The following is a 26,669-nucleotide window of genomic DNA, read 5'->3' as shown; positions in this document are numbered from 1 at the left end:
CTCATTGGCGCTGTGTGCTGTGACGTGGCGGGGATCGCAGACAGGAATCGGAGCGCCCGGCGAGCGGGAGGTATTGTCCGCCACCCTAGGCTTTGTCTTCGCCTGCTCACCTGGCCGCGGGCACGTCCTGGCCGCTGCAGCCCAGAGCGGAGTGTCAGCCGCTGCCGCCGCCGCCGCTGCCGCCATGGTGTCCCCGGTCACTGTGGTGAGTGAGCGAGCGAGCGAGCCAGTGTCCGGCGCGGCCGGAGCCCACCGGCCTGGGGACTGGGCTGCGGCAGGCCAGGCCGTCGGGGGCCGAGGAAGGGCAGGGATCCCGCGGCGGTCGGCGTCCCCGGGCGGGAGGCGGGCGCTGTCAAGTGCCCCCGCAGGACGGACCCGTGGCGCCCCTCCTCCACGCGGCCCCTGCCCGCCCGCGGGAGGGAGGAAGACAGCGGGCACGTGACTCGGAAGCGTGACTTTGTTGATGTCTGGGTGTCTGACGGGGGTCGGCGGGGTGGCTGCCGGGGAGAGAGAGGGGACAGCAGCTGGCCGCCAGGTTCTGCGTAGGCAGACCACAGGGAGGCGTGGGAGAGGGCGGAGAAGGGCAGCAAGGTGACTGGGACCTCCTGGGAATCCTGGCCCAAACTTGTTTCCTGGCGTCCCTCATCCTATAAACAAGCCTGGGGCGCGGGAGGGGACGCCCCTAAGTCCAGGCAGCGTTGGTAATGCGCTGGAAGAAGAGGGGTCATTCTCTCTTGACATCTCTCCCTATTCAGACTTTCTCAGCTCGAACCTTTGTCTCTTCCCCACCCTTCCTCTTCTAGTGTTGGATTCTCTATGACTGTCAAAGTCTCACGGCCTGTTTCTCCTTATAGGAAATATGGGGCTGGGGGAGGGGTATGGAGCAGACGTTGATGCTTCCAAGGACTGGCAGGTGGTTGCTGGGGAGAACTGGGGACTGTGGGGTTGTTCATCTCCTCCAGTCTCCTCCTCTACCCATGCCTCTACCCTGACGAACCTGGATGGGGCTGATCTGCATAAGAAGGGACTTAGTCATCTTTTCTCCCTGCTCTCACCCCTGGCAGAGCAAGGGCAGGCTTGGACCCTGGACCTACCCATCTGCCTCTTCCCAACCTCCTTCATCACAGTCTGATCAGTCCTCAGGTAACCGGCAGTCTGGGAATCCGTGTGTTCCCAGAGCCTTGTGCTGGACAGCTCACCCAGCCAGAGTCACAATCATTTTGGGCAGAGTGTGTGTATACAGGGAACCTCAGCAGTTCTGGATCACCCACAGAGACCCTGTACCTTGAAGCCCAAAAAAAGGAGCTTCAGGGGATCACAGATTCAGAATATCTGCAGTAGCCCCCTCCCTCAGCTTGGAGAGTACCTGAAGTGGCCTTGGACACACCTTGCTTTAGCTGCCCTCCCTCCTAATCTGGCTGAGGCTGAGTCAGCTGCTCTAACTTCCCCCTCTCAGTTCCACATCTCCTCCCAGCCAGTCTGCTGGCTTCAGATCAAAAGCTGGAAAGAGAACCCCTCCCCTGCTTCCTTCCTCTCTTTTTGATGAGCTTTTGAATTGCTCTTGTTCTCTGGGAAATGAGACTGACCAAGAGACACCCTGCCCCTTCAACTCCCCAATCCCTGAAATGGTTCTCTAGCCAGCATCCCTATCTCCTCTCCTTGCTCTTGAGGGTACCTTGAGGCTGGTACCTTTCAGGGCAGCTGGAACAAAGGCTGAAGAGCAGACTGGCCAAGGAGAGAGCCTGTGGGGGCTGAGGGCCCACCCTCACACATTCCTGGCACTCACCGGGTGTTGCCAGGGCCCTAAGCCTGTGCCCTGGCCCCACTGTGGAGGATCACGAGTTGGCCAGTTGTGGCGTCTGTGGTTTCCTGCTGACTCCGCTTCATTCCAGACAGCTGGTGGTTGATGCTGGCAGAGAGGGGTTAAAGGGGTTTTGGGGAGGGACAGGGAGGAGCCAGAAAGGGAGAAATATTGCCTGCAGGAGGGGACTTTATCCCAAGATCTGTTTTCTGCCCAGCGAGTGACTATTCCGGTCCTGCTTTGGGCCAAGAATGCCCACGGGCAGCAGGAACAGTGGAGCCCTTCCCCTGCCTAATCAGTTAAGCCTCAGGGTGATGATGGGAATGTTCATACTCTGCTGGCTGGTTGCGGCAGGCCAGACTGGCTTTCTGTGTGTCAGTTCTCCCTTCTTGGGAGGTGGGTCTGGCTCTGGGGTGGTATGTGTCTGGGTTGAGGGTGCTGGCTCGGAACACCTCTGTGTGCTTCTGAGCTCCAAGTGCTGAGTGCTTCCCTTGTCCTGTGTCCTCCAGGTGAAGAGTGAGGGACCCAAGCTGGTGCCCTTCTTCAAGGCCACCTGCGTGTATTTTGTGCTCTGGCTGCCCTTGTCCAGCCCATCGTGGGTCAGCGCCCTCATCAAGTGCCTGCCCATCTTCTGCCTCTGGCTCTTCCTTCTGGCCCATGGCCTAGGATTCCTGCTGGCCCATCCCAGTGCCACCCGCATCTTGGCGGGGCTCGTCTTCTCCGCTCTAGGTGATGCCTTCCTCATCTGGCAGGACCAGGGTTACTTTGTGCACGGTCAGTTGCCCCAGTAGCTATCTGGGAGGAATCCTGGGGCTGGGTGCCAGAGGGTCTTAGGTGGCCAAGGATTTGGGAGAGGGAGCTTTTGAACATGAATATGGGGAATCTGAGGGTTTCTGAGGCCAAAGACTGTGGGGCCCTTGTTGGAGGATTACCTTGCAGATGACCTGGTGATCAGTTCTAGAGTTTCTCAGGGGAAGGGAGGGTGTATCTTTACCTCTGTGGATTTCTTCCCACTCCTGATACTCCCCAGACAAAGCTCCTGGGTTTTCCGAAGCACTCCCCTCCTACCCCAACCCTGTTACTCATTAGTCCCCGAACCTGCCCTCAGCATCCCCTCATCCCCTCTCACTCCTAGGTCTGCTGATGTTTGCTGTGACCCACATGCTCTACGCCTCGGCCTTTGGCATGCGGCCACTGGCTCTGCGGACAGGTCTGGTGATGGCCGTGCTTTCGGGCCTGTGTTACGCTCTTCTCTACCCGTGCCTCTCAGGTGTCTTCACTTGTCTGGTGGGGGTCTACGTGGCCCTCATCGGCTTCATGGGCTGGCGGGCTATGGCAGGACTACGGCTGGTCAAGGCAGCCTGGCGCTGGACTGAGCTGGCGGCAGGCAGTGGCGCGCTGCTCTTTATCATCTCAGACCTGACCATCGCCCTCAACAAGTTCTGCTTCCCTGTGCCCTACTCACGGGCACTCATCATGTCCACCTACTATGCTGCCCAGATGCTTGTCGCCCTATCAGCTGTTGAGAGCCGGGAGCCACTGGAAGACTACAGACTGAGCAAGGCTAACTGAGAGGCCAGAGGCTAGTTACCCCTCTCTCCTCCCGGGGCAGGGGTCCAGAACCTGCAAGGACTGGGTCAGGATGGCTGTAGGCCTAACCTGGGGCAGCAGATACCACCCAGGAAATGTACAAGTTTGAGGGGGTGAGCAGGAAAGGGATCTCTCTAGCAAAGCTAGTGGTCCGGGACAATTCTGAGAGCTAAAAAGAGCCAGCCTGATTCTCCTTGCTGGAGCTGAAATTAGACATCTCCCCACCTCTTACCCCATCGGGACTGTCAAAACCCCTCTGGAGGGTGATGGTGCTCAGAGTCTTGTCACCCCCGCCCACTTCTTCTAGATAGAAAAGTCTGACTCACCCACTCCCACTCTTTCTGATCTGCACAGAGTTGAGGGAAGAGAGGAGAAGTCTGAGCTGAGATGACCCAAGCCCAGGGCCTGAAGCCCCTTTTGCAGGCCCCTAGTTGGGAAGATTGGACGAGAATGGAGTCTCCCTTTCCTTCATCTATCCTTGTTACTTGAACAATCTCAATTTCTAAGTGTTGGTGGGAAGGTGAAGGGGTGTCTGTCCGGGTAGGTGAGACTGGGGACTTCATTGGCCTGGGAGCTTGCATTACCAAGGATTCAGGTTGGTCCCATCTTTCTCAGAGGCTAGCCCAGAGTGCAGGGCCACCACCATCACCCTTAGACCCTATCCCCAGGGCTAGGGTGAACCATGCCAAAGGAAGGGGCCAGCCTGTATGTGTGTCTGTGCATGTGAGTCCGTGTGTGTGTGTGGTCTGTCTCCCAGTCTATGTCCGACTCTGCCATCTGTCTCTGTCCTGCTGTCTAAGTCTTATAGGGAGAGGGCCTCAGGGAGTTGCTGAGGGGGTGCTGCGCCTGGCTTAGAGAGCTGGGACCCCACCCTGCCTCCATCAATGCTTTCCTCTCTGCCCCTTCTGCACTGGGAGCCAGAGGAGGGGGCTCCAATGACATTCTAGGGTCATAAGACCTAAGGCATATTCAATGCAAAAGGAGCAAGGATGGGACAACTCCATCCTTTGCTGCTCATGTGAAAAAAAAATAAAAACCAAGGACCATTGACTGTCTTGCTTGTCTGCCTGTGTGGCATGTGGCTGTCCTGGAGAGGAGGGGGTGGGACATGGTGCCAGGGGCCCTGGATGTCCTTACCGCCTGGGTCACAGTCCTGGCCAGTGCATCTTGGCGCCAGGCTGGCTCCCTGGCTCTGGTGACATGGTGCTGGTTGGAGTGGGTCTCACTTCCCCGGTCACGTGTATGGGCGAGGATGTAGTTCAGGAGGATGGGGGATGGGTAGTATTTACCACCATCCAAGTTTCTCCTTGATACATTCCCCTGCGCACGGGTGCCTGGCCACCTTTGGTAAATCTTAGTTACCCAGTGTCCTCTGCTGCTGCCCACCTCCTCCCGGACCTGCTGCCTGCACCAAAATGATCCAGATTCCCATCAAGCCTCTCCTCTCTCCTTGGCCTGTGGGCTCAGTTAAACAGCAGGGAGGAGGGAGATTAGATTGGTTGATTTGTACTTTAGATGGGAACCCCGGGCGAAACAATGGAGTGGAGTCACTCCACTCCAGGGGCATTTGCATCTTAATGGGCAGTGCCCCGACCCAGAAGCAGAAAAGGAAGCCTTGGGTGGTGGTGAATATGCCCTTAGTAGAGAGGTTGTAGAGTTGTAGAGGAAGAGGCTCAGTCCCATGTGGGTGATGGGTGAATTAGTGATTTCCAAACTAGGATTTTTTACAGATTTGTCCCCCTGGTGGGGGACAGTGAAAGAATAATTTGAGGAAGGAGGCTCAGAGATCCCCCTATCCTTGTGTGATGTCCAGTAGTTTCTTATGATTTTTTTTTTTTTTTAAGGGAGAATTCTGCTGTAAAACCTAAGTTTGAAACCTAGTGAGCTGGAGGACCAATTCCTTCTAGCTCTGAGATGCACTAATTCTGAAATAGTGGGAACCCTGGGCACTAAAGAGGCAAGGCCCTGATCCCCTCAAACCCCAAAACTCTGACGACAGACCTACCTGGTGAAGAAATGGGAGGGGGGGACCTGGAGAAGGATGAAGCCTATCAGGACTTGCTGTCCCTTGCCCTGAGGGGAGAGGAGGGTGCAGTGTGGCTGCAGGGGGCGGGGGAGGCATGTCAAGGCCCAGTCTAGAAGGGGCTGCTCACTCCCAGTGTGCGTGGATTTGGACTAAACTCTTGGACTCCATGCTCCATGTGTCCCCATCCACTCCCAAGTCCATGTCCTTGGTCCCTACTGCACATCACCCTCAGGAACAGGCAGGGGTGAGCTTAGTCAATTTATTGTCCCATGCCTTCGTGGACTGTTTACATTGACAAGCACCAGAGAAGTAACGGGGCTGCCCTCACTGGGGCCACACACAGGATAGGCCCTGAAACCACATATCCCAACATCCTCCTGATGCTTGGGCTGGGCCGGAGCTCACATAAGGTACTTTGACTTCTTCTGCAGACTTTCAGTGACTGATGCTAGAATGGACTTGTCATCTTTGTCTGAAAGAACAAAACAAGTATTTGTCAGTGTTAATGTTGCTAGGAGGAAGGCAAACTCCAAATTGCTGGACTTACAGTTAAGGCCCCAGTCTCCCAAGATCAGTTGATTGTATGGGGCCAAGAGCTACCAGTTATTCAGCACTTAATATTTGCCAAGCATTGCGCCAGGCACTTCTACGCACTATCTCATTTAAGCCTCAGAACAGCCCTAAGGGACAGATGAGAGAGCAGGCTCAGCGTGGTTTGCCAAGGTCACACGGCTGGACAGCAGTGGAGCCAGGGCTCTTGGCCCACGTGCTTACAACCCGAATTAAGTTGTCAGGGATTTCTCTAGCTGTGGAATGAAAGCTGGATGTCTCCCACCGGGCCTTCCCTGGCCTACTTCTGTCACACAGTTCCGCCGCCACTATGGAGGCACCATCTCGGGGCCAGACGTCTAGCCGAGTACTTGAGAGAGACAGCGACAGGGCGTGGCACCTGCCCCAAAGAAAGGCACCTACAGCAGGACACCAAGGGACTGCCAGGGAGAGTTCAGGGAGTGGCAGAGGATGAGGCTGGAGAAGTAGATGTGAGGAGGAGCCTTGCTGGCTGGGGTTTTCTCAAAAGGATCATGAAAAAGTTAGGAAGTTAAAGCAAGAAGGGAGCGGGGCAGCTCAGCTTTGCATTTCGAGAGTTCATGCTCCTTGCTGTGTAGTTGTGAAGATAGTAGAGTGTGTAGGAAGAAATAAGATAGTTCCCCTACATGGACACACCTATGCAGAGGAAGGGTCTCCACTAGGCTCCCTTCGGTCTTTCCCCCATTTGTACTTCCTGTCTATCCTTATCCTAGACCAGTAGTTTTCGGTCTTGGTTGTATATCAGAATCCCTTGTCAAATCTTGTAAACATAAAAATTCCTTCCAGAACCCTGCCACAGAGATGGTGACTGGTGAGTCTGGTTTAGGCCTTATCACCAGTATCTTTTTCAAAGGCAAGTCTAGGCCCACCAAGGGCTGCAAACTACAGTCTATTGAACTCCCAAGTCTGCAGGGGCCAGACACATAACAAATGACACCCAGCGGATGGGAGAGAGGAACCAAGTATGGCCATTTGGTGAATGTTTACACCACCGGATGGCAGAGGAAATAAAAAACGGCGCCAAGAGACGGCCATCTCGGGCCTCTGGACCCGGTGGGCCGCAGGGACGCCTCCCCGCCCCCAGCCGGCCCTGCCCGGTGCCCTCACCGTAGACCGTGAGCGTGCAGCTGCTGCGGGCCTTGCCCAGCTCGTTCTCCACCAGCACGCTGTACTCGCCGCTGTCCTTGAGCGTGCAGGTGGGGATGACGAGCGTGCAGACGCCGCTGGTGGAGTTGTACCAGAACTTGGAGTTGGCCGTGATGTTGACGTCACCCTTGTAGAGGGTCACCGTGGGCCGCGGGTTCCCAAGGAAGGCGCAAGTCATGGTGCAGTCCTGGCCGCGCAGCACCGTGTGTGGCTTGAGCGGGGTCAGGAAGCGCGGCGCGTGGCGCCAGTCCTTCTGCTGGTACGGCTTCGGCTTGGCGCTCAGGTCCTCGACTGCGCGGGGCGGGACGCGGCGGGCGGTGAGCGCGCCCGGGACCCCAGCCGCCGCCCGCCCGCTGAGAGCTCCGAAGGCGCCCCGGAGACCCAGCTCCCGGAGCCCCGGGGGCCTGGGCTACATTCCCACGCGCTAGCAACTCTGGGGCCCCGACCTGACACTGGCGTGCCCGAGGTTCTCCTTCCGCCACCCTCCCACCCCTTGTCACTCCACGGTTCCACGATCAAAGCCAGGGGCGCGGGTTTTTACCCTTTTCCAGACGCGGGAGTCCTAAGTTCTTGCCAGCTTCCGGCCCCAGCTGTTCCCCGGCTGTTAACTGCCCACCCAGGCTTTCCCCGGCGGCGTCATCTCAGCCTCCACGGTCTCCCCTCGCCTCCACTTAGCCCATTTCAAGTTTCCCCGACCCTATCCCCACCCTTAACCCCTTCCCTTCCTGGATGTCACCCTCGGGGACCCTCCCCAGTCCTCACCCCCGTGGACCCCCGGCTCAGCTCCACACCGCCCGCCTTCCCCTGTCATCCCTGCCCGCAAGGGCACCTCCCCACCCCCACGTTGGTCCCACCCCTCAGAGTACCCAGAAAGTATCTCCTCTGGGCTTCAGGGTCGCTACTTCTCTTCCCAGCATCCCTGACGTTAACCTTTCCACCTCAGCGGTTCTCCTCCCTGCCATCGGGGATATAACCTGAACCCCCGAGTCCCCCAACACTCACTTTTGTCCTTGTTGATGAGCCAAGTATCCTTGGAGTCGAGCGGGTCGCTGTCACCGATTTCGTTGCGGGCCACCACTCGGAAGTAGTACTTCCTGCCGGGGAGTAAGCCTGTCACCGTGTACTTGTTGCTGAAGACGTGGTCGGCTGCCGTGAACCAGGCCGCGGTACTGGCATCCCGCTTCAGGATGACGTAGTGGGCCTCGCTGTCCTCCTGCACGTCAGGGCTGTGGTTCCAGGTCAGAGTCACTGTGTTGGGGACCTCCTCAAACAGCTGTAGGTTTGTGGGTGGCCGCGGAAAATCTGGAACAGCCACAAGGTCCGTCAGCCACCCTTGGGGGCCTGAAGACTTGTGCCCTACCCCAGCCACCTGCCAAGCCCTGTGGAAGATGGAATGGGGAACGTCTCTTCTTTGAGTCTCAGGCCGCTGGTGTTTTGGAGTCAGAAAGAACTTTCTGAGGTGCAGCTCTGCTATTTACCAGCCCTGTAAACTCTGAGACCCATCTCCTCATTTGCAAAATAGGGCTAACAGTAACTCCCACAGAAATGTTGAGTAAAGTGCCTGGCACATGGTAACTATTCAATAAAAGTTTATCCCTTCATCCCTTGAGGGCTTAAGGCTTGATTATAAAGCTTCTAGCCCTCACTATGAGGTCACTCCAGTTCTGAATGGACTCATCTCCTCCTGTCCCTCCCGCCTCCCACTCATTTTCTGCTCTCCCTCTGCCAACCATACCTTGCATATGCCCCCGAAGCTCACCAGATACGAGTGCAGAAACCGAAACAAGGGTTTGGTCCTAGTTCAATGCCTCTAAGGCTTCTGGACATTGGGAAAAAGTGGAAACAAACCTCCCCATCAAGGCAAAGGCCGATAACGTCTTGCCCTGTGGCGCCAGAGCAGCCTTCACTACCTTCCGGCATGACTTGAGGGTGGCAGGAACTCGAGCAGCAGTGGGGAGGGAGCTCGGTTTTGGGGTGTGTGCAAGGACGCCTCCCCGAGGCCTCCGCCCGCTGTCGTACCTGCCACCCACACGTGGATGTCATAGTATGCCTCTCCAAACTCGTTCTGGAGCAAGATGCGGTACACCCCTGAGTCGGAGCGCCTGGTGCTGTTGATGAGGAACTGGGAGTGGTTTTTGCCCTTGGTGATGGTTTCCCGGCCCTTGGTGGGGATGCCATCTTTCTGCCAGATCACGTTCGGTGCGGGTGAGCCCTGCGTGGTGACAGGAGATTGGCAGTGGGGTCACCCGGGTGATATTTGAGGGCAGGCCCTCTCCCAATCCACTGTCGAGGGGTCTCCTGCCAGGCTCTAGTGCCAGGCGTCTGGCGAGGGGCAGAGACAGAGATTATGATAGCTAGAGCAGCCATCTTCGTTAAGTGGGGGGCACCGGGGGGCCAGGGTCTGGAGCGACTCACAGAGAAGGCAGCATGGATGCAGAGGGCTGTCCCAGCGCGAACCACCATGTGACTCTTCAGCCGGGCACTGAGGTCAAACTTGGGGGCAGCTGAGGGAGACGGAGGAGACAGAGGTGGGGCCATGGACTCAGCTTTAAACCTCCCCCCAGAGCCTTTCCCAACCTCTCGTCCATGCTCTCACAACAGGTCATACCTACAGCAGGCAGCCCCAACACTGTGAAGCATTTAGTTGTTCCTCCTCTGTCTTCCCCTGTTAGTATGTAAGACTCCAGGCCAGGTCCTGTGTCTTATTTGTTTCTATATTTCTAACACCTCCCTTGGCACACAGTAGGTACTATTTGGCATACAATGAGTGGTGATTTTTTTGGGGGGGGACAGGTCACCCTTAGCTCTGTCTAGGCACAAGTATGGATGACTTCTTAATCATAGCATCACCCAGTTTTTCCCTGTGGGATGAGGTCCCAGAGAGGAAAGTATGGGGCCAGGATGTTAGGGCCTAAACCCCAGCTCTCTCTGCATCCTCACCTGGTGGTGGCATGGCACGGACCCCCTCATCCAGCTCCACAGGCTCCCCAACTCCAGCCTCGTTCACAGCTCGGATTCGGAAGAAGTATTTCTGCCTCTCGGTGAGGCCTCCCACCACGTAGCAGGTGCCCGAGATGGGGATCTTTGTGCACTTGGACCACTCCTTAGTGTCTTCAGCCCGCATCTCAAGGATGTAACCGGAGGGTGGGTCTCCCTCTGCAGGCTCCCGCCAGGCCAGGGAGATGCTGGAGTTGGAGGAATCAGACACGTGCAGACCCTGCACCAGGCCTGGGGGTTCTGGGTGGCACAGACATCCAGTCAGCCTTCCGACTCCTCTGCACTCAATCCCATGCCCAGTTCCCACATTCATTACCCCTGAAACCTAACTTCCACCACCTCTGCCTCCAACTCCTAGTTAACACTTTCCACACCAACCCTGCACACTCAACAACCTCCAAATTCAATTCTCTCACTGGATCAACCCTTTCACCCTTGAAGTCAATACCCTCCAAATTCAACGTACCCTACACCCTCAATCCCCCTATATTCTAAACTCCAGCCTTTAGCCCAACTGTCTCTACCACATCCATTCATGTGCAATAGCCCCACCTCACCTCCTAAATCAGGACCCTCCCAACCATCTACCCTACAGCCCTACCCAATCCTCAAATATGCATCCAACACCTTACCTAACCAGAAATACTCAGAGTTTGATAACTTTTTTTTCCCACCCTGCCTCCTCGCTGTCCCTGACTCTCAATCTTTATTTGCTGGCTTTCTTTTGGGTGTGAATCCTGTCCCTCTCTTAGGCTGGCAGACCCCAGAAAGTGGAGACTGTGTGGTAGGGTCACCCTGTTAGACCTTCCCAGAGAAGAAATCCACTGTCTACCTTGAATGGGCTAATTCTACTATGTGTTGGGGCTTGGCAGCCCCCTACTCACTGACAGGGTCCTTGGCTACCACTGAACTGGATGCCATACTGGGCTGTCCAGGGCCTGCCTTATTCACAGCTATAACTCGGAATTCATATTCTGTGTCCTCCAGGAGACCATCCACAGTGCACTTGGTGTCTGAAATGGGAATTTGAGGGGTCATGAGGCAGGGGGTCCATGAGATGGGAGACCATAGAGTGAGAGGACATGGAAGGGGGGGTTATGGGATGCTATTAAAACCCCCAAAGGAGTTGGGGAACAGAATATGTTCAGGGCAGCAGGGGTGCATAGGTCCACCCAGCAAAGCCGCCCTTGGTCCTCCTGGGCCTCTCTCCCTAGGACCTCACCTTGGATGGGGTCCTTGTTGATTGGCACCCATAGGTTACTGCCTTTCTTCCTCCGCTCCACAATGTAGCCAAGCACTGGGGCTCCCCCATCCTGCGTAGGGGCATTCCATGTGATGGTCATGGCCTCTTTGGTCACATCAGTCACTTGAGGCTGGGAGGCAAGACCAGGGGGCTCTGTGGGAGACAGAGGGCAGAGGTTGGCGGGGGGAGCATGTAGATGGTTGCTCACCCTATGCTGATCTCTGGCTCCCTCCTTTAAGAAAACCCTGATGATTCTTAACTGTGGTTGCACATTAAGATCAAGTGCAGAGTTAAAAAAAATACCCTCACCAAAAGACACTGTCTGGGTTTTACCTCCAGATAGTTTAATTTAATTGGCCGCGGGTGGCGGCCAGTCATCAGCATGTTTTCCAAGACCTCAGGTGATTCTACTGTGTGGCCAAGACTGAGAATCACCAACTCGAATCTACCAACCTGTGTCATTCTCAATGCCACAGTTCTTAATGTTCTGGACACAGGGAGACATGGAGACCAACTGGGAGGAGTGCAGCAAGCAGTTAATTAGCATTCATAATTAAAATGCCAATGTTGTCAAGGGTTTTCTTTGGGGGAAAGTTAGAACAGATTCAAGGTTATCTCTAAAGTAACATCACTCCCACTGGGATTTGGGATGATTTCTGGAATGGAGAAACAAGTGGAATCATTTCCCTGGAATTGAATGCACTTCTGGATATACACATGGGAGTATGTTGTGCATGAGATCTGACTGGGAAAAGTCAAGAATTCCCACCCAAGATGATGTTCGGCTCTTACTCTGGATTCTGTCTGTCTCATAGGATAGCTACAGAGGTGACCCCAGGGAATTCCCCCACAGACTAGCATTCCTCACTGTCTGACCCCTGAGTTTCCCACTGAGCATGGGGCTATCTCACTGACCAATGGGATTTCCTGCAAACACTTCATCTGTTTCCAGCGGGTCGCTCACTCCTTCTGAATTAACCGCCAGGATACGAAACTGGTAGGCTTTCCCCTCTTCTACCTTGTTGGTGGAGAATTTCGTGAATTTGCTGTCCACCTCGCCTATCTTAATCCAGGCCTTCTTGCCGACCATCCTCCGTTCCACTATGAACTGTGTCACTGGCCGCCCGCCATTGTCCTTCGGAGCCTTCCACTTCATGTGCACACGGTTCCCCGAGAGTTCCAGGAACTCCACCCGGCCCTGGGGAGGCTTGGGACGGTCTGAGGACAGAAGAGAGTGTCAGAATGGGAGCCAGGGATGAGAAAGGCTTTATCCCACCTGCTGGAGGTCCAGCCAGACTGGGGGATAGTTAGAGTCTGAGCTTTGTGGATGCCTCGCCCTTCTCTGTGTTCACTGCCCCTCCTTGTAAGACTTGTCCAAAGAGTTGGATCCTTGGCCCCCTGAGACTCTCACTTGCCTAGCAATGGGGGGGCTGGGGACCTGAGGGTCCCCTGCCTCAGGGTATTCCCTCCTTGTCTCCTTCCAGACAAGATCTGCCCCTCCTCTCAGCTTCCAGAACTCCAGTGCTTTCTGGTATTAATAGTTTATCTTATGTTATAATTACATGTCTGCTAGTTTTCATCCCTTTTGGGTTGAGAGACTGCTGGGATACTTCCATCTCTGTCCTCAGCACTGAGAACACAGAAGAGCTCAGTCATGCTGCTGAATTGAATTGAAACCCAAACCTTCTCACTCCATAGCTTGATGGCGTGGGGTGTGTGTGTGTGTGTGTGTGTGTGTGTGTGTGTGTTGACTATGAGCTCACTAAGGCCAGCTCATCTCTTTCCTTAGCCTTATGTTTAGACTCATCCCAAATCCCATTCCTACCCACTCCCATTTTTCCAACCTCATTTTTTTTTAAAGATTTTATTTATTTATTTGAGACAGAGAGAATGAAAGACAGAGAGCATGAGAGGGAGGAGGGTCAGAGGGAGAAGCAGACTCCCTGCCGAGCAGGGAGCCCGATGAGGGACTCGATCCCGGGACTCCAGGATCATGACCTGAGCTGAAGGCAGTCGCTTAACCAACTGAGCCACCCAGGCGCCCTTTCCAACCTCATTTTATCCTCAACCGTATCTCACCTCCCCTGACTTCATTTCATTTCAACCCCCGAAACTTCCCCACCAACCTCACTTCTATCCCTAAATCCCACCTCTTTCACTTCATTTCTACCTTCCAACCATGTCCTCATCTTCAAGTCAGTGACAACACAACATTGGAAGGTCTATTATGTGTTCGTGCACTCCGCTATGTGCCTTAGATTCACTTGAAAGAGATACAAAAAGCAAACTAACAAAAGACCAAGTCATCCTGTTGCAGGTAAGAAACTGAGGCTTCAGATGGTTCATTGACTTGCCCAAGGCCACAGAATTAGGAAGTTAGAAAGTGGGCTTCTGGCTGCGATCCCTTTCTCAAGCCCCAGCTCCAGCGCTATGCCCACCCTCAGCGCTGAGCAGCAGGTACGCTCAGCCCAGTCCAGCCCAGCAGGGTCCTGCCCTCACCCAGCACACTGAGGTGCAGACTGGCTGTGGCTGTGCCGTGGTCATTCTTGAGCTTGAGCAGAATAACGCCACTGTCCTCACGCACGCAGTTGGAAATGGTGAGCAGCGCCTGGTCCTCCCCGCGCTCCATGGACACACGGTCCTCCTCTGTCACCTCCACGCCGTCCTTGTACCATGTCACTTTGGGCAGCGGTTTAGCCCGGAAGGGAACCTTGATGTTCACAGTGTGGCCCACCTTCACAGTCACGGGGTGCGCCCCCAGTGCCTCCAGCACGGACGGGTCGATGGTAGGAGGATCTGTGGGGCGGCAGGGCAGGGTCGCCCAGCAGGAATGGGGGGCGGGGCGACAAGGGGTGGAGGAGGACCCCATGCGGGTGGGGGAAGAGCTCTGAGCATGTGGGCAGGCCAGGCCTGGTTGAGTTTTGCCTCTAGGGGGTGGTGACCTTACCTGCAATGAATACCGAGGCTTCACTCTCTGCGCCCTTGGCCCGGAATGTGTACTTGCCCTCGTGTTCCGGGCCCATATTGGGGAAGATGAGCTTGTGCACTGCACCCTGCTTCACGATCTGCACGCCGGGCAAGTCCGTGATCTGGGAGGTGGGCGGGGGGCGAGGGCGAGGGGTGGGTGTGTGAATGTATGCCCAGTTGACCCCTTCCCTCCTTGGACCCCTTCTCTATCCCTTGCCTCAGACCTCCTTGCCATCCTTCAGCCACACGCCCTCCACCTTCTCGTCATTTAGCACGATGCACAGCTCAGCCAGGCTCCCAGTAGCCGCGTGCACGTCAGACAGCCTGCTCTTCACTGTGGCCAGACGCTCTGGGGAGAAAGGGAGCAGGGGCTAGGTTAGGGTGCTGGGGGCAGAAAGGACTCATGGGAAGACTGCTGGTGGCCATGGCCAAGGGAAGGAGCAGGGGTGCCATATCTATCAAAATAATTTACGATTAGCAGGAAGTTTGGAAATGGTCAATGGGTGATTGGAGAATGGTCAGTGGGGGGACTGGAGCAAGTAGGTGGGAGGTTGGGGAAAAGTTAGTTGCATTGGGAAATGGCCAATGGGGGGCTTATCATCGGAGGATGGTCAGTGGGGACTTGGGATGCTCAGCTGGAGAAGGGGAGTAGATGGTGTGGATGCAGGTGGTTAGCGGAGCTAGATATGCTAGACTGTTTTTAGGAGTTGAGGGTGGTCAGGGACAGTGGGAATGGTCAAGGTTAGTGAGTAGGGGCTGGGCAGGGTCAAGGAGTATAGAATGATCAGGCCTGCTAGGGATGGTCAGAGTCTGAAAGTGAAGGATGGATAAAGTCAAGGGATTTCAGATAGAGTTCGAGAGATGGGGTATGATCAGGGTCTAGGAGGTAGAGATGTTCAGGGCATGGGACGTCGAAGATGGTCAGAATTTGGGAGATGGGAGTGGTCAGAGTGGGGAAGTAGAAACTGATCATGGTCTGAGGAGGGTTGGAGTCAGTAGGGGGCTGATCAGTGTCCATGGTAGGGAGCTGTCAGGATTGGGGGGGATTGCTCAGTGGGGACTGACAGGGTGGGTGTATACCCTCCACGGTGACCATGGCAGTACTGTAGTATTCAGTGGGGTCTCCATCCTGCATGGCCACCACCGTGTACTCGCCACTGTCACCGAGCAGTGCATCCTCAATGACCAGCTCTGCTCGCTTGCCCTCATGGCTCATGCTGTACTTGCTGCTGCGCTCCAGAGGATGCCCGTCCTTCTTCCAGTGCAGTGTCACGTCCTTGGACGTCAGCTCACACTCAAGGCATGCACGGCTCCTCTCTTTCACACGTACGTTCTTTAGGGTTCTCACAAACTTGATGGGGATGCCTGTGGACAGATAGATCTGGATCTGCACCCAACCCCGACATCCCTTTTCTGCAGCTACCTGCCGCCTTGCTCCTCTTTTTGGTCCCAGAAACACAGGGACCTGTGACATGGAATGTGTTTGTGTGCAACATGTGACCCATAGAGGTAACTAGCAGGGAGAGTCCCAGCTCTATCCCTTACTTCCTAGCTGACTCTCTCTTGAATGCATTCACTCCCTGAGCCTCAGTTTCCTCATATGTAAAATGGGATAACAACTTTTACCTCCTCACAGCATGGCAGTCAATATCTCTAATGCCCCTTTGGAACTCCAGCCATAATTGCACTGTCTTTCTGGTGTCTGGGCCTTGATACATGCTGTTCTCTCTGCTGAGAATTTCCTCTCTTCTTCCCCATTTGCTGAAAGCTGAACTCCTTTTTTGTTCTTCTGGGAAAGAAGCAGCTTGGCCATCACCTCATCACATCCTTTCTGACATCACCTAGTGGTGCCCCTTCTTTGGGTTCCCACGACCTCTGTGCCTCTCTCTGTCACAGCCATGATGATTCCATGTCACATGTGTCAAGTGCGGTTCACATGTGTGTCATGCTTCTGGGTGTACCCACCATCATGTGTAACTCTCCAAACTTGCTCTCATATAAGAACGCAAGTGGTTAAGAGGGATATGCTAGAATATATGAGATTAGAGACAGAAGGGCTAATAATCTCTTGACCCATTATCTCCCAGCTGATAATAAGACCCTAGCATGTCTTGACTCCTTGCTTGAGAACTTATGTTCTAATTCACACCTGCCTCCCCGACTATACTAGGAGTTAGTGAAGAGAACCCTCTGTCTTTCTAGTACCCATCACAGGGCTTTGCAAAGAGAGATGGATGGATGGATGGATGGGTGGATGGATGGATGATTACCCACATGGAGGTGGCTGTGGCATGAGGCCCACCCCTCAAGCTCTGGCCCAACCACTCACGGTCAATTGTGACCTGGGCCTTCTGTACCAGGTCCCCCACCTCAGCAGAGAACTCGCCCGCATCACAGAGTCTGGCGTCCTTAATCTTAAGTGTGTGGGTCAGACCATCCTCGGACACTGTGATTTCATACTTTTCGTCCCTCTTCAGCTCCTTCCCGTTGAACTTCCACACAAAGTTAGGCACTTTCTTGGAGAGGCGGATCTCGAATACAGCTGTCTGGCGCTCTGTCACTTTCATTGGCTTCATCTCTCCCAAGAACTTTAGGGGCTCATCTGTGGAAGAGTAGGAGGGGCAGTCACTGGGCTGCAGCCCTGATCTCTCCTGAGGGGTGGGGTGATGAAGGGGGCATGGAGATTCAGGGGTCACTGGCCTCCTGTAGCCCACAATTGGGGAAAGCATCCTTCCTTTCATTCTGCTTGTGACCCCTTCCCATGATGTTCATATGGTCTCCTCCCCAGTTATGTTAACACAGCAATTTTACAAAGCACTTATGTAGTTTTCGATAAGTGCCAGACACTCTTCTAGCCAATTTGCACATATTAATGCATCCAATTCCCATATAGGTAGATTTTACTATTATTCCCCATTTTACAGATGGGGAAACTGAGGCAAATAGAAGTTAAATAACTTGTCCCAAATCACAAGCTCACAAGCTCATAGTGAAGCTAGGATTCGAGCCCCACTAGTCTCACTCTGGAGACTGTGCACTTAACCACAATGCCACACTGCCCCATGGCACTTACTATCTCATAGTCCTCTCCCCATGTTTCCCTCCTCCATTAATGTCCATCCCCATACAGTCCTCAACTGCACAGCCCCACAGTCCTCTCTCCCATATCCCCATGGACCCCATCCCTGGCTATTCCTCCCTTGACCCTGACTGTCCTCTTTGTCCCCCAGATGCCCACACATTCATACCCAGCACTGTGAGTTCTGCTCTCATCCGCTTGTCACCCACGGACAGGCTGTAGGTGTCTGCATCGTTCATGTTCACGTTGGTAATAACCAGCATGTACTTGGTGCCCATCTGCTTCACATCATACTTGCCTAGGGAGTACTGGATCCTCAGTGGTTCATTACCCTGCCTCATGAAAAAGGTAGAAAAGCTGATGAAGGACTTTAAGAGGAGAATTCCAGAGGTCCTCATTCCCCAAGGCCAGCCTAAGCTGGAGGGTGCCATGTCTACCTCTCTAAGATCCTCAGACATACCAGAGATCCCTAAGATCTCTTTAGCCTTATCTTCTGGCTCAGTGGGACCCAGGATCCCTGCTTCCTGTGAGACCTGAGCTCTTAATGTGACCTTCAGGACTACCTAACCCAGCCTTTTCAGATGGCTAGACTGAGGCATAGAGAGAGGAAGGTAACTGTCTCAAATCCAAAAGCAAAGTGATGGAATAGCTAAGACTAGAGCCTAGCTCCCAGTCAGTTTCAGTCATACCAGGAGGCATCCTCTTGCTGGGATGGAAGAGAGGACCTGGTTGATGGATAATGAGGGGGGTCTGTGAAGGGAGGGGGTACAGAGAGGAAATGATATTGCTAAGGCAGGCCCTGCCTAGGTGCCCCCCCCCCGGCCACCTTCATCCATATCATCTTGACATTGGGGTCCTTCAGCTCCATGATGCAGTCAAAGACCACAGTGGTGTCAATCTTGGTCTCTATGTCTTCCAGGGGCTTCAGAATCCGGATGGTCTGTGAGATTGTGATAATAAAATGGCAGGCGTCAGGGACATCTGGAGCCTGACCAGTGTGTTAACCCAATGCTGGAGGAACCCCCTAAAGGTCTTGGCAGAAATGACTAGGCTGATTGGATAGCCATGATTCCCCCCCCCACACTTCCTGCCACTGAAAGCCTCTAGCACTTAGGGGGAGACGATGAGAAATGAACCACCATTTGCAGAACAGTCACTATGTACCTGGGCCCATTACATAAGTCTTCTAATTCCACTGTAGATGCTTAATAATTGAGAGTTGGTTGAGTGAATGAATGATGACAACGCAAAAACAAATGAAAGAGGAAAGCAGAATTTTCATTTTGCAAATGAGAAATTGAGGTTCAGAGGGATGCCCATGTTCACATAGTTAATAAGGCAGTAGAACTGGGATTTGAACCCAGGGCGGTCTGACTCCAAAGTCCATGCAAGCACATTAGGGGGTAGAGGAGAGAGAAGAAGTAAAAGGAAGGCAAGTTCCTTTCCTGCTCTCACCCTTGAGCATGTGTGTGCAGGCTGGAGAGGCCTTGCCACTGGGGGACACACAGGCACTAGCACTTCTGGAGAGACCCAGACCCCTACCTGCAGACCCCTGCCCCACTATGGGCACTGACCTCCACCTCCACTTTCTTCATCTCTTTGAGCTTCTTGAGCAGCCCCCGGAAGTCAGTGAAACCATACTCCATGCAGACCTTCTCAAAGTCCTTCTTGGGCACCTTGGACAGAATCTCCAACATCTCTTTCTCACCTATCCCCTTCTTCTGCTTCTTCTTGGGAGCAGGGGGTGCCCTGCGAGGAGGTGGGTACCAAGCTTGGACTCAGCACCTCCCTCTGAAGACAGAGGGAGCCAACCCAACCTTCATGGGTTCTAGGAGCCTGGGTCATTAACTCAGGGCCCTGCTGAAAGACCTTCAAGAAGCCCTAGCCTGGAGGGTGGAGGGACAGCACCCCAGGCAGAGGGGCCTCCCAGCCTCACCTCTTCTTCAACATCTTTTTGAAATCCATTTTCTCTTGACCTGAGGACCAGAGAGATGGACAGGGTCAGACAGGGGGAGTCTGGTCCCTAAGAGGAAAGGCCAGGAGGAGGGTGCTGACTCACATTCTGTCACCAGCAAGGACACGGTGTAGATGGCATCTGCATGGTCATTGCTTGCGATGCACTTGTAGTTGTCAGAGTCGTCGGAGGTCAGTGGCTCCAGCTGTATCAGAGACAGGCCATTAGTGAGGGGGGGGGACCCCAGGGAGACTCTCTGTGAGAAGGGAGAGGAGTTGAGCGTTGGGCATGTGTGTGGAGAACTGAGCAGCCTCTATGATTTGGAGGTTCCAGGTAGTAGTCAGTGTGAGTGTGTGTGTTTGTAGCCTGATTCTGCATGGGATTCTTCTTCTTGGCTGTGAGCTGGAAGACAGGGACTTCCTCTAACTATGTGCAGTTTCTATCAGTGGGATGGTATTCCTTCCTTTAACACATATTTACTCCTCTGTACCAGGCACTGGGCTGAGCCCAAGGAAACTGGTGAATTAGGCTGCCTTGGTGCCTGCAGCATGGACAGCCCAGTGGGGCCTCAGAAGGTGCTTGCTGAATGAATCAATTTGTGTAAGGGGTGGCCCGTAGGGGGACCCTGGGGCAGCTTGTGTGTGCTATGTGGGGCTGAGGGTCAGTAATGGGACCATGAGAGAAGAAGGAACCGAGTTCTGTCTGTGGGGGAGAGGGGAGGCTCTTTGCCCTTCACAGTGGTAAGTCCTGGCAGGACCAATTGGGACAGGTCTCCGCACAACCCATCCCTCCTTTTCCTCAAGGGTCTAGAGCTAAAAGATGCAGAAGCTGGTTAGATCTAAAGATGATCAGCCCTTGGTGAGAGTCTGTTGGAAGGCTCCCTGAAGAGCCCAGGAACCCCGACCTTCACCCGGACACTAGGCTTGGTTCCTCCCTCTGTTCCTATCTGCCCCTATTTAGCCTGACTCCACCCACTACGGCCCCGCCCCTTCTAGCCACGCCCACATATTTGGCCTCTCTTCCCTTTCGGCTCTCTCTCCTCTGGAACAGCTGGGTCTCTTCTGGTGGGGCCTGCCCCTCCTTGGCTTTGCCCTAGTTCTGCTTCACTTCGCCCCTGAGTTTGGTCCCCTGCTCACTCTAGCAAGGCCTCAGCTCCTCATTCAGCTTCTCTTATCCTGCCCCTCCTCTAGGGCAATGACAGCCTCTTTTCCCATGGCCCAGTTCTTGGGTCGCTGTTGTGGCTCTCTTATCCACGAGGGGGGCTGCAGCATGCCCTGGGGTCCCTGCCTCTGGCTTCATCCATAACTGGATCTCTGGCTCGGGTCCCCACACCTTCAGCACATGCTCCTTGTTAACGCTGTCGTAGAACATCTTGGCCGACTCCTTGATGGGGATGCCGCTCTCTCTCTTCCAGGAGATGTTGGGTTTCGGGTTCCCCCGCACCCGGGCTCGGAACACGGCTTTATCCCCTGCAGTGGGCACAGGACGCACGTTCACCTCCTAGCCTCCAGGCCGGACCTTCTGCCTGCACCCTGCCTCCTGCCAGGGATCTCACGTCCGCCCTGGGCAGGGAGGGACCCTCAGCCTGGCACGGCTGATGTTCGTGAACTGGGGGTCAGTGGGATGGTGGTGCGGGTTGGGGCACTGGGAGAAGAATGTGAAGCAGTTAGAGGCGTGGGGAGGAGACACGGGGAGCAACGCACCCTCAGATGCGGTGACCGGATGAGGTTTCTCCACGAACTCTGGGATGCTCTCGCCGGGAGGGATGTCAGAACTTCGAGTGACCAAGCTGAAGAACTCTACGGTGCTGGAGGACTTCCTTGTCACGACTTCCTCTGTGGTGGCAGGTGAGAGGTCAGAATGGGCTCCAGGCAGAGCTCAGCCCGGGATTGGAGGGCTGATCTTTTCTTTACGGGACAATGGAGCATTTTAGGCCAGCGCGGGGACTTTGGCCAGGAAGAGGACTTAAGAGTCAGTGGGTCGTTGTGTTATGGCAAATTTCAAACACCAGGGGGAGCCAACTCCTCTTACCTTCATTGGACCACAATATTGGGAGCTAATTTTTTTTTTTTTAAAGGAGACTTATTTGGGGGGATTTTCTTGATCTCCTGGACTTCTCTCCTGGAAGTTCTGGTCCCCCAGTTGCCTTAAGAGGGGCCAGGGCTTTCTGCTTGGGAGGCCTGGTAGCTTAGTTGAGCTCTGCTGTAGGCCTTTCCCCTGTCCTTCTGTGGTTCAGCATTCATTGCTATGGGAGTAGTAGTGATTTTTGAGTGAGGGACAGGAAACATTCCCCCTCCAGGGGGGCTATATGTGGGCATCTCCTTATCTGAGAGAGCATATTCAATGTGGTAGGGTAACTCTATATTTGGAAAATGAAAAGTTGTATTTTCAGCATAAACTACAGAAAATCTTGTTGGCTGGTGAGCTGACAGTTAAAAACAATTGCTCTGATTCACGGAGCACCTTCCTTGGGTCAGGAACTGTGCTAAACACATTTCAGAGATTATTTTATCTCATCCTCACAATACCCCAGTGAAGTAGGTGCCTTCATTATCCCCGCTAATCTGAAGGACTGAGATGCGAAAAATGTCTTAAGAAACTCTGCGTTTAGAGTGTGCTGGCTGAACCTGACCTGCAGATGTGTGGTATTTGACCTCGTCAATGGTTAAACAAAAAGGAGCCCTAGATCTAAAAATGGAGAGATTTCACATAAAAATTCAGATTTCTGGATTCTCAGCCCTGAGCTCATACTCCCGTATGGCAACGGTCAACGGGCGGTGACTAGAGGGGGCCCCTCTAGGTCGGGCATGTGCTCTGCCATTCTCCTCTTTCTTCTGGCATTTATATTCCCTGCCTGGACCCTGTTGGCCAGTGGTTTTAAACTCTAGCTGCATGCTAGACTCTCTGGAGAGCTTGAAAAACAAACAAACAAACAAAAACACACCTGATTTAGCAGTTGAGTCAGACTTCTGTATTGCTCCTTTTTCATTCCCCTTCCTCTCTGCCTGCTACACTAAGATAATTCCAATGTGCAGCCAGGGCTGAGAGGCACTGCTATAATCACTGAAGTTTGCAACTTCTGGTCTCGCGTCCCAGCCGTTCTCCTTGCGTTGCCTCAACTGACCAGCAGGAGTTGGTATAGAGCTTTCATCTGGCCCTGACCTCTGTGCACAGAGGAGTTGGAAGAACTCTATCCCTCCAGGACTTTGAGGGAGGGGCAGTGACTGGGAGGAGATAATGGATAGCCTGGCCCCTGGCCATCTTTTAATCACTTTCCACTAGAGACATGACCAAAACAATCTGTTCTGCTCTGAGACCATTTCTCAGCTTTCCCTTGGATCTGCTGTCCCCCAAGTTTGGTCCCCAAGGATTGAGAGCCTGGAAGCTTCGGTCACTTGTTTATGTGTTCATCCTCTCTCCACCGATGGCTCCGAATCTCCTATTTCTGAAGTGGAGCAGGGTCAGCATTACTCAGATCTAGGACGGTAGCTACATCCCTAACTTCCTCTGTGCCTGCAATTCTGCCATCAGAGATACATCCGTCTGCCTGTGACCCTGTTTCCTCAAGCAATTAAGCTCATCAATCACTCATACACATTCACAGGGTTGACTCTTCCTAAGCTGTTTTCCAGAAGATCTGATCTGTGGGTAAACATCCCACTGGCTGAAGCTTTCTCAAAGCACAGATGAGGAGAGGGTTGCTCTTTGTATCTCGGGCTCCTGAGGGGTCCCGGCACTCACAAAGCCTGAGGCCACCCAGGGAGTGGATGTGGAAGAAGAAAGGCTGCCCTTTCCCGATCAGCCCTCCCACCCACTCTACTTGCCTCCCACAGTCTTGGTTGTCTGGGAGAAGGTCTGCATGTGGGTGGTGGAGCTGGAGAACTCCATGGACACGTGCTCCTGCAGCATCTGCTGGTGGTGAATAGTTGTCATGGTGACAGCAGGCGTGGGCACTCACCTGGGAGGACCAGGGAGAGGATGAGGCCATGAAGGACAAGGAAGGGAATAGGAGAGAGATTCAGAGAGGTTATTCTGCTCACGTGCGTGTGTGTGTGTGAAGGGACAGGGCAGGTGGACACAAGGGGAGATGACTGTGCACAGAGGAGGGTGAGGGGAAGTAGGACAGCAAGCCTCTTCTTTCTGGCCTTTCTTTTCTTCCCTTCGTGTCTCACCTTCCCAGGATGGTTACAAGGACCCGTGGGCCTGTCATCCCCACCAAGTAATCCCAAACCATTCCAAGTCTCAGGGGTAGAGAATGTAGGGCTTAGATTTACCCAGGGAACCAAGTTAGGCCCAGGGGGAGCTGAGGATACATATTGATAGCTACATGGAACAAGGGAGGTGGTGCTGGATATTTCAGCAGGAGGGAATGGAGTCAGACCTAAGAAGGAACTTCCTGACTAAGCCATACTTCAGTGGGCCTTAAAAGGAAGCCGGGGATTTTCCTCCTGAGCCCTGGGGACCCCTGGCATTGGTGGAATGCTAAGACAGATGATGGCATGTGTCTACAGCTCTGCTTTCATTTGTGACTGGGTAAAGACAGAGGTTGAGTTTTCATGTCCTATACTTCTTTTAAAAAATTGGTAATTCAATCTCATAGTTAATAAAACAATATAAACATCTATATGAAGAGGCTCCCTCCCACTCCTGAACCCCCAACTCCTAATCCTCCCCCAACATGTAACCTCTGTGGTCTCTCAGCTCCTTCTGGAGCGCCTTCATGCAAATACGAGTATGTTTTTACCCTCATCCCTTTTTTGCACTTCAGGGAGCCCTCCTATATACACTCTTCAGCCCTTTCTTTTTCATTTAATACATCTTGGAGATCTCTCCAAACCCGTTCATAAAGACTGTCCTCATTCTTGCTAACAGCTACACAGTGTTTCAACGGATGGATGTTGCATTTTTATTTAACCAGCATGGCAGTTTTTCCATATGAAAGAAACCGATGTCTGAGAGAAATCACCTGCTCGAGGTCACTCAGACTAGAACCCTGGCCTCTTGACTCCCAGTCCACTGCCCTCCCTAGGGACCCAAAAGCCTGGCTCTAAGCCAGTTCGAGGCTAAGCTTCACCTCCCCGCTATGACAGATCTCTGCCTGGTCTGCTTCCACCTCTGAGCTCTGCAACTGTCACCAGCTAGACCCCAAGAGCTGATCTTTACTCCTCACCTGCTTGTACCCAAACTGTCCCACATTTTTCCTTAAGCTCTTCTTTCCAGCTTATCTCTTCACTCAGGCAAAAGACCCGAGGGGCCTAACATCCCGTGATAGAAACCGAAACTACCCCTCAAGCAGGAACCATTGCCTGGACGGGGGCTCTGTCAGCTCAGGCGGCCCAGACCCATCTGAGCTCACCCCCCCACCCCCCGCCCCCCGACTCACGCCTGTGCAGATGGACCGCGGAGTGACCGACGGTTACCTTTACCTCAATGGAACACTAAAATCTCCACCCAAGATGGAGCACCAGCCTGCTTTACATGACATACAATGTACGTATGAGCATGTTTCCGTAAGGACCTTACGCCCGCCCCGACACAGGACGACAAGGCTCCCCTATCTAAATATTCATCCTAGCCCTCAGTAAAAGCAACGCACTCGCCCTTGCTCGGGGAGTCACAGCTTTGGACGTTACTCCCCATGATCTTATTTGCTGCAAATGAAGTTTCCTTCGTGCGACAACTCACCTGGTGTAGTTTCTACCTGTGACTCACCCAGGAGCATACTCACGTTAGTTGGGTTACTCTGGCCATCCTGCTCTGGGCTCCGAAGGTAGCAGGCTCTGCCCCCTTCTTAAGGAAAGAGGGGAGCCTTACCTTTGTGCGACCAGTTCCTCCTAACCCTTTAATGCTGTGTCCACGGCTTTGGGGGTGCAGCTATGCCCGGGCTATCGGCAGGCCAGTCTCCTTCTTCTTTTGCCCCAACAGTGGAGCCACCAGGAGTCACGGGTTCCTTAAATGTCCGGCCCCCTGGGAGCGATCCCTTACTGAGGCTCCACAGCTGCCCCAGCTAGACTTCCCCAAAGACATTGCTTTGGGGGGGGGGGGGGAGAGTGGGGGAAGGGAGGCTGGAGCCAAGGCTGGAGGAAATGCTGGGGACCAGGCGTGTGGGCAGGAGTCTGAGGGCGGTGGTCCAGGTTACTTTTCCTGTTCCCTCTTGGCAGAGGTTTTGGTTCTCACTGCTGGTGCCGAGGGGCTCAGGGCAGTGTGTGTGTGTGTGTGTGTGTGTGTGTTTGTGTTTGTGCGCGCACGCAGACACATACACACACATATGTACATGTGCCCACAGGCCAGTGGGGCGGGGGGTCGAGGGAGTCGGCCATTTTGCAGAAATCCAGGGGCACCATTCTCGTCATACTCTGTGTCTGGTGCCCGCACAGCTTGAGTGGCCTCCCAGGGCCACCCTGGGGGAGGAGATAGAACTGTTAGCTCCCCTCCTCCTTCCCACTCCTACAGCTCAATCCTCATCTGGGTAGAGGGTAGGAGGCCCACCCTCCATGGCTGGAGAGTATCCCCCCCAACCCCCACCGCCCCACCGCCCCGGGACCTGCATCCCAGCTGTTCAAGCCTCTCCCTGTTGTTTCCTCATTGTCTATAGCATAGCTGTGTGTGGACCCTCAACCAACCCACACAAAATGCTGGTACCTCTTAAGGACCCACTGGTTGGTCAGCAGCCGTGCCCTGGACCCTCCCATGCCCTGGAGTGACCCCACCTGCCAGCAACAGCATCACAGCTACTTTTGCTGCCTCCCTGAGGGCAGGGGTAAGAATAGAGCAGGAGTGTCCGGGATGACTCAGGATCTGAGCCCTGGGGCAGAGTCTCTGGGCCCCTAGGGAGAGGCTACTCACAACCCCGGGCCTTACAAGGGAAATTTCCAAGTTGCAGCTGCTGTTGGGACCTGTAAGGCTCACGGGGGATAAGTGGGTGGGCCAACAGGGAGGGGCCTGGGTGTGACCTGAAAGTCTCCCTGCCGTAGCTTTGGCCTCTCTGGCCCATCTGTCAGAGCTCGTGGCCTGCTAGACACTTGGCCTTCTGTGGAAGCCTCCCACGCCTGTCCTTGAGGCTCCTCATGGTCCAGGGCTCCCAGATGGGTTGGGGGGGAGGGGGATGGTGCAGGAGAATCCTGCCAAAATCAAATGGATTTGGTCTGTATTTCCAGTCTGCACGGGGGGGCACCAGGGAGCTTGAGAGAGAGAGAGAGAGAGAGAGAGAGAGAGAGAGAGAGAGAGAGTGTGTGTGTGTGTGTGTGTAGAGGGTACACAAAGACCAGGTTACAGGGA

At 54.2% G+C, this 26,669-nt stretch overlaps 2 protein-coding genes across 3 annotated transcripts; one reads left to right on the top strand and one right to left on the bottom strand.

Annotated features, from left to right (window-relative positions):
- Positions 1–78: 78 nt before the first annotated feature.
- On the top strand, positions 79–4,646 carry TMEM86A (transmembrane protein 86A). Of its 2 annotated transcripts, none has more exons than XM_064576746.1 (3): positions 79–205; positions 2,311–2,530; positions 2,937–4,646. In XM_064576746.1, exons 1-3 carry the CDS (start codon positions 185–187, stop codon positions 3,371–3,373), a joined length of 678 nt encoding a protein of 225 aa, XP_064432816.1. In that variant the 5' UTR covers positions 79–184; the 3' UTR covers positions 3,374–4,646. The 2 variants fall into 2 exon arrangements, with proteins under 2 accessions (XP_064432816.1, XP_045749982.1); XM_045894026.3 differs by having other exon boundaries at positions 2,311–2,575; positions 2,937–4,639.
- A 1,016-nt stretch (positions 4,647–5,662) lies between these two features.
- On the bottom strand, positions 5,663–25,310 carry IGSF22 (immunoglobulin superfamily member 22). The gene is made up of 23 exons (XM_045894025.2): positions 25,206–25,310; positions 23,216–23,349; positions 21,095–21,226; positions 20,724–20,860; positions 19,497–19,596; positions 19,374–19,413; positions 19,012–19,186; positions 18,264–18,377; positions 17,607–17,769; positions 16,688–16,960; positions 15,439–15,723; positions 14,583–14,707; positions 14,339–14,480; positions 13,891–14,187; positions 12,307–12,609; positions 11,371–11,544; positions 11,033–11,161; positions 10,092–10,388; positions 9,567–9,655; positions 9,171–9,363; positions 8,154–8,453; positions 7,113–7,442; positions 5,663–5,889 (listed from the first exon to the last, which is right to left on the bottom strand). Exons 2-23 carry the CDS (start codon positions 23,322–23,324, stop codon positions 5,819–5,821), a joined length of 3,978 nt encoding a protein of 1,325 aa, XP_045749981.1. The 5' UTR covers positions 23,325–23,349; positions 25,206–25,310; the 3' UTR covers positions 5,663–5,818.
- Between the last annotated feature and the right edge of the window lie 1,359 nt (positions 25,311–26,669).

This window comes from Mirounga angustirostris, unplaced genomic scaffold (genome assembly GCF_029215605.1).
Source record: "Mirounga angustirostris isolate CCGP_5_RB_7025 unplaced genomic scaffold, mMirAng1.0.hap1 SCAF_13, whole genome shotgun sequence".
NCBI classification, from domain to species: Eukaryota; Metazoa; Chordata; class Mammalia; order Carnivora; family Phocidae; genus Mirounga; species Mirounga angustirostris.
Note: the sequence above shows the minus strand (reverse complement) of the source record. Positions and strands in the feature narration are given on the sequence as shown.

Coding starts and splice junctions, on each gene's coding strand:
- TMEM86A (XM_045894026.3), top strand. CDS start 185: ATGGTGTCCCCGGTCACTGTG. Junction 206..2,310: donor TGGTGTCCCCGGTCACTGTG/GTGAGTGAGCGA, acceptor TGTGTCCTCCAG/GTGAAGAGTGAGGGACCCAA. Junction 2,576..2,936: donor CCAGGGTTACTTTGTGCACG/GTCAGTTGCCCC, acceptor TCTCACTCCTAG/GTCTGCTGATGTTTGCTGTG.
- IGSF22 (XM_045894025.2), bottom strand. CDS start 23,324: ATGACAACTATTCACCACCAGCAGATGCTGCAGGAGCACGTGTCCATG. Junction 14,708..15,438: donor TGCCATGGTCACCGTGGAGG/GTATACACCCAC, acceptor CTTTCTCCCCAG/AGCGTCTGGCCACAGTGAAG. Junction 12,610..13,890: donor TCTGCACCTCAGTGTGCTGG/GTGAGGGCAGGA, acceptor TTCTGTCCTCAG/ACCGTCCCAAGCCTCCCCAG.